This window comes from Dicentrarchus labrax, unplaced genomic scaffold (genome assembly GCF_905237075.1).
Source record: "Dicentrarchus labrax unplaced genomic scaffold, dlabrax2021, whole genome shotgun sequence".
NCBI classification, from domain to species: Eukaryota; Metazoa; Chordata; class Actinopteri; family Moronidae; genus Dicentrarchus; species Dicentrarchus labrax.
Window position 1 is genome coordinate 4,752,622 of NW_026136719.1, and position 6,669 is coordinate 4,759,290.

The 6,669-nt window shown below is 36.8% G+C and overlaps 1 protein-coding gene across 14 annotated transcripts in view; it reads left to right on the forward strand.

The window, feature by feature from the left end:
* sirt3 (sirtuin 3) overlaps positions 1-2,684 on the forward strand; it is a 6,625-nt gene extending 3,941 nt beyond the window's left edge. For all 14 annotated transcript variants that reach the window (XM_051378427.1, XM_051378426.1, XM_051378424.1 and 11 more), the window contains exons 4-8: positions 1-41; positions 129-229; positions 1,023-1,184; positions 1,705-1,914; positions 2,173-2,684. The exon at positions 1-41 is cut by the window's left edge and continues 192 nt beyond it. In XM_051378427.1, the coding sequence (XP_051234387.1) occupies positions 1-41; positions 129-229; positions 1,023-1,184; positions 1,705-1,914; positions 2,173-2,196 (538 nt within the window). In that variant the 3' untranslated portion in view covers positions 2,197-2,684. The remainder of the gene's footprint in view (positions 42-128; positions 230-1,022; positions 1,185-1,704; positions 1,915-2,172) is intronic.
* Positions 2,685-6,669: the final 3,985 nt, after the last annotated feature.

Sequence of the window (6,669 nt, forward strand, 5' to 3'; positions counted from 1 at the left end):
TCTCAGGATGTACACGCAGAACATCGACGGGCTGGAGAGGTGTACGTATTTACATCCCTTTTTGTTTTTGTTGATATGATAAAGAAATAACTACATTGTGACCAGGCATGTTTTTTACTTGTGGAAAGTGGCAGGGATTCCTCCTGAGATGTTGGTGGAGGCGCACGGTACATTCGCCACCGCCACCTGCACTGTGTGCCTGAGGAAGTATGAGGGAGAGGAGCTGAGAGTGAGTTACAACCCTACAACAACACTACACATTTATATAAGCTACCAGATTATAGACAGTACGGTTTGTTGTGTTGTCTGATTTTAATCACAGTCGACATTAAGGACATACCTTAATTCTTAGTTAATGATACTTGAAGATAAGTTTTTGATACAGTTCACGTGTCAATAAGACTTAGAATATAACATAGAATAATTCTACTTTATGAAAAAAGTTTTACATCAGATTTGGTACTTCTTCTCATCATTATTGTTGTTATTATTATTATTTATAGGAACACTTGGATTTGGTCATTTTTAGTCGTATTTATGATCAAAGCGTCCAACTTCTTGCTTTTCATTGCTGCCTGAATTTATATGGATTGAAACTATTTTTCATTCACACAACAATGATTTTACAATATTTTTGCTTTAAAGGATGTTGTAGACGCACACATTTCAGACAGACTAAATATACACAGTATATGTCAGCAAAAAAAGTTGCATTAAAAAAGTACATGCAACAGGTAGAAGAAAACACTGTATTTGTCAAAAAATTTGCCTATAAAGTTTGTATGATTGTTAAAACCTTTAAAAATACACAATGCTGAGAGTAAGTTGCTCAAAATATCAGGAAAACTCATCTCTGATGCTCAGAATTCATCCATGTGGCTCATCTTACACAAACTTCCTGCAGTTATTGTGTCAACAAGACAATGTTAGATGATTTATTTAGAATATTTTATACAATAAAAGATGAATCTAAGAAATTGATTTGACATTGAATCTTACATCTTGTTTCTGTGTCTCATCAGCCGGATGTGATCAGCGGGACGGTCCCGAAGTGTCCCACCTGTAAGGGCGTGGTCAAGCCGGACATCGTGTTTTTCGGGGAGGAGCTTCCACGTCACTTCTTCAAGTACCTGACAGACTTCCCGCTGGCAGACCTGCTGATCATCATGGGAACCTCGCTGGAGGTGAGCGCCACCGGCTTCAAACCACATCCTGAAACAATACGTCAGGCCGAGAGATAGCAGGAGGTTTACTGACTCTCTGGTTTTTATATTATATATATATTATACACTCTTAAACCCTTAAACTGTCCCCTGAAATGTACAATACTCTGATTTACTCATTAACACAGCAGTTATACTTTATACTGGTCTTTATAACACCTACTCAGGGTCCAGTTCTCAAGCATTATCAGTATTTAGTCATTTATTCATTACACTTCTGTTATATATTGTTATTTAATGTAATATAATGTACATATTTATTACACAAGCTTATATTTGTATAGTTTCTATATACATTTGTTTATATATTGTCACATAATGCACATATTTTACACATTCTTCTTCTTATTTCTATAATATCTTGTTCAGTAACTGTAATGCAACCAAGTATTTCTGATTCTGATTTGTGTTGCACTTTACAGCAACAGGGAAATTCAACAAGCTTTAAAACAGTTTCTGTTTCTGACTCTTCACTCTGCAGGTGGAGCCCTTCGCCAGTCTAGCGGGAGCTGTGCGGAGCTCCGTCCCCCGTCTGCTCATCAACAGGGACCTGGTGGGGCCGTTCGCATGGAGCCGGCGGCCTCATGACGTCGTGCAGTTGAGTGACGTGGTCAGCGGTGTGCAAGCTCTGGTCGATACCCTCGGCTGGACTCAGGAGCTGGAAGAGCTGATGGCGGCCAGCGCTCGGAAAGTGAGTTTTTATTTGTTTGGTTACGAGCTCACATCGCTTCTCTCGAAAACCTCTTTATCAATGCTTTGGCCTCCTGAGCTTTGTGTCTCGAGTGCAGAGATCCTGAAACTGAAGTGGTTTTGACTCCATGCGAGGCACAATGGGGTTCTGATGATAAACACTTGACTCACGCAGTAATATAATCAGTGATTTCTTGTTTCCACAAACAGAAGCAGGTGATTAAGTTCACTGATGTTATTGTGTGACTTTTATCTGCAGCCTGCAACAAAGACAGAAGAGTGACCTTTTCCCCACATCAGGCCGAAGGTTTGACCTTATTCACTGCAGGACTGCATCCAGCACGCCGTTGTACTGAGGTTCATGTACTAATACTGGGATTAGTGGGAATACTGGGAAACTCACAGACTGACAGATAAGATTACAGTGGAAATGTTGTATAACAAATGTTTCTCAGTCAAATACCAGTGAATAAGGTAAGTGACACGTGGCAGAGAAATCTAATCAGGTGTTTTATTGTCACAACAAAAAGAAAATGTAAAAAATAGTCACATTTGTTGAGCTTTATGTACAGTAAAGGTATGTATGATATTATATTTTATTTATTAGCCTCTAACTTCTTAAAATTCAGCCTAAGAAATGCAATGTTGACCCTGATGATGGCCTTTGTTTGTATGAAGTCATTTAATTCTGCTGTAAATCACTGAGTGGAATTAAAAGTCAAACTGTATAAATATTTAAGATTAAAGCAAATAAAGAAAAATAAGAATGTTGTTTTATCTTTTAAGACTTTTTCAGAGAAAGATCTGAGGAAGACTGACAGCAGCTGATCATTGTGTTTATGTTCATTAACACATGCTCACGAAATGTTGCAGATACAAATCTCTAAAACAGACCACAAAGGTAGAATTTAATTATTTTTAAAAGGTTCAGTAACTCCTTAAAACAGGAGGAAATAGTGCTTTTGTTTGGGACTATTTTCACTGGCGGATGAATCCACAATTAGGTGCTCTAGTGAGTGTTTGGGGCCGCAGGACAGTGAATGTGTGACTGAGTCTAAATAAACTACAGTGGGTTTGTGGTGATGAAGGAAGATGTAACCCAGGGCAACAGTGTGGCTCATTTATGTGTTTTGGACAATAATGGCTCAGAGGAAGAAGATAGATGAGACTGTGATACACACACAATACTTGATAGTGTGATCAGTTCATTATTGATCTTTTAAATGGGATTTGGTGACAATAAGAAGAGCCTTTTACCTTCACTATAAAACATTAATGTGTTTGTTTAACCAGCAGAGGGAGCCAGAGGACAACCTGTAGTGTGACAAAGACTCCGGTTTGAATGGTCCTTTAAGTGGTGGTGGTTTTTATAATGATGCTTGAAGCTAAAACAGAGTTTAAGTGTGAGGTCAGCGTCCAAACTCAGCATCCAATAAAGTGAATCTGTAATATGTTTGACAATAAAACTGAATCAGAGTCACAAACGTCAGCAGAACTCAAACTCATCAAGTCCAAAGCATAATCAGATATTTCCCTTACACTTTAAACTACATTAATACTTCACATTCATTTATATAAATAATGTGAGGCTGCACAATTAATTGAAATATTATCAAACTCACAATAAGTGTAATATGCAATCCTAGAAGAAGAAGAAGTGTGACAAACAGCGTTTATAATGAAGTACTGTAGTTCTGAAGAGATGCCCTGACCTAAAAAAAGCATGTACAGACCACAAAAGAGTTCACATTATCAAGATTTTATAGGTTTTATTCAGTGAAAGTTCAATTTGTGAAGCAAAAATCATCATTTAATCATATTTCAGTGGTTAAAATAACATGATGTGTATGTATATATGTAAATATATGATGTTTTTACTATATGGTGCAGCCCTGTTTAGTACAGCTTCTCGATGTCCATCCCTGTCTGCTGGTTGTGTTTCGTTTCCCTCGCTCACATTAAGCCGAGCAAGAATTTAAATGAGTTAATTGGCTGCACCTGAATTAATCTGCTGCTGTAATTTGTCATTTCAACTGGTGAAAATTGTTTAAATGGTTCAGTGAAAATTAAATTTGCAATGAAAGATTGATTCCCACACTAATCGGGAAATCATATTGTAATGTCAGAATAATTGTAATATGATGTTTTTATCATATTGTGCAGCAATAAAATGAAGTAAACCTTCATTTTTAAAGGATCGGATGTTGTTTGACATCCTAAAACTAGTTTCCCTACAGCTTGTGACGATACACCGACTTTACTTTCAGATTACAGACGTTTCTGATCAAGTAATTTACATATTACTGTTCTTTAAAGGCATTTAGTAAGTTTTTAATGGGGCAACCTGTAAATAAATCACAATTTGTAACTTTTTAGTTCTAAAATTTTAAGGAACTTTACACACAAATACACAATTAAAAAAAAATAAGGCAAAAGATTACAAGCAGTATTATTAATTAAATAATAACTGTTTGATTTTGAGTTAATATAAATTAAATGAGACAATTTCATATGAGTAGATTTAAATAGAAAACAAAAAGGAATCAACACTTAAAAATATTGAGTTGATGTTAAAAAACAGAAACTTCTATTTATTTTAAAATATTACTAATAATATTTTATTTTCCATATCAATAATATATAATTGAGTATAATTACCTCAATTTATCAGTGAATTGATTAGGATTTATTCAATGAATTGAATTTAATATAAATATTCTTCTTTTTTAGAGATAACAAGCATCTTAAATTTACAGCTGAAACACATCTTTGTATTGTACATTAACATTTATAATTGATATTTACTAATAAAAAAAGACACAATTATATTGAATAGATTTGACCTTGTACATTATTTATAATCTACACAACCACAGAATCATTTATCCGTCCAGGATACTGCGGCGTTTAATATAAAGGACGTCTTTTATGTACAACATGTGATTGAATGTGAGCTCTGTAGTCTTGCACTTCTTTACAGATTTGATCAGATTCAGCACCCGGCTCTCACACCTCGCTCCAATTTTCACCTCCCCCCTTCCTCTCAGTCCTGGTCCTTTTTTTGGGGAGTGGTGCTGACGTCTCTGTAACAAGAAATAGTCTCTTATATCACACTGTATGATATCATCTACTGCAGGGAAACTAACATTCCCCCTTTCATGCTAGCGTCTGCTAAAGTGCTGAAGTCAAATCCTGTCCCACCGCTTTACTCTCATTTATGTCTGCCCCACTTTTTAATATCTTTATTATATTATTAAAGCGGCAGTAAGTAGCCGGTAGAAAATTCATCAATCGATTCTTTACACAAACTTCCTGCAGCTATTGTGTTCACTGTTTGGGTTCTTTAAACAGTTTGTCTTTATTATACATTAAATATAATATAAAATATGTCACTGAGTCAGGAGGAACAGGTTGGGAACCACTGACTTGAGACTACAGACCTTCCTAGTTGTGAAGCCGTCTTCAGGGGGCCGACCGCGTGGACTCTATCTGCTGAAGAACATCAAGTAATTCGATCAAAAGCTCAAGAACTGCTACTAAATGAGAAAGAACCGAGTAGTTGCTTATTTCAGAGTAACACTGACTTTCTGGCAGCTGCACTTCAAGACTAAAAATACAGTGGATGGAAAAAGCTGAATTTAGGTTCTTAACATGAAGTCATCAGAGTTTGAGTAGGAAGCGGTGAGACTGTGCACTGATGTTCAATCTGCAGCTCTCGGTTGGGGGTCTTTTTTCAGGGCGTATTTTTCTCACTCGGAGGCAGAAGATTTCCCGGCCTCATTAATCCCATTTTAAATTCAATAGCATTAATGTGGGTCCTTTGTACTTAACTGCAGCTCAAGGTGCTTTACTTTGTAGTTTTCCTTCAGGGAGACTCAATAACTCCAGGAAGTTTTTGTAAAATGAAATATTTGGATGCATTTTGAGCAGATTATTTTCTGTGAATATTGATCAGAGATGAGTTTTCCTGATATTATAGGAACTTTTTATACAACCCTCTGGCTATTTTATGTATTTTACATTTCTTAAACAATCATACAGACTTGACACGACTCTTTTTTGATAAATTCTGTGTTTTCTTGGTTGTTATAACTTTTTGACTACAGGACAATGAGATATTTTTATAGAGAGTTTTCCCACCTGCCTTTAAATCAAGAAGGCCCTCTGAAGCTTTGGTGATCCCTAAAGGGGGCCCTGAACCCCAGATTGGGAACCACTGTTGTAGTATTCATTATGATACTGGTGCAGTGAGTGTTCAGGGCTCGTCCACTTCTGAACGAACCTATTGCCTGGCTCCCAGTAGAGCTGCATGCAGCATTGTTGTTGGATGTTGGACAGTAAAAAAGTTAAAATATTCTAAGTTTGGACTGCAGCGTCTATCTGTAAGCCGTTACAGGTAGACCAGCCGGCTTTATCGTCCTGCTCTCGTCCACTAAAATGATCCGGTTTGCCGTCTGCATCCTGAATCCATGTGAATGCAGCATTACACTGAGGAGTGTCAGTGTGGATCTGCTGTGGCAGGAAGCTTCAGACAGGTGTAAGACAGCTTCTCTTCAGGCCCAGCATAAAGTAAATATTAAAGTTCAGCAGCAGTTTTACAACCAACAGCAGCACCTGCAGAACGAAACCACTAGAGAGAGACTCAGAATTACCAGAAAGGGACACAAAATGAGTAGTGATATATGATATACTGTATATATAAGGGCCAATGATTTACTGGTCCAAAATGGGAAATTTATATTATTATAATTTATCA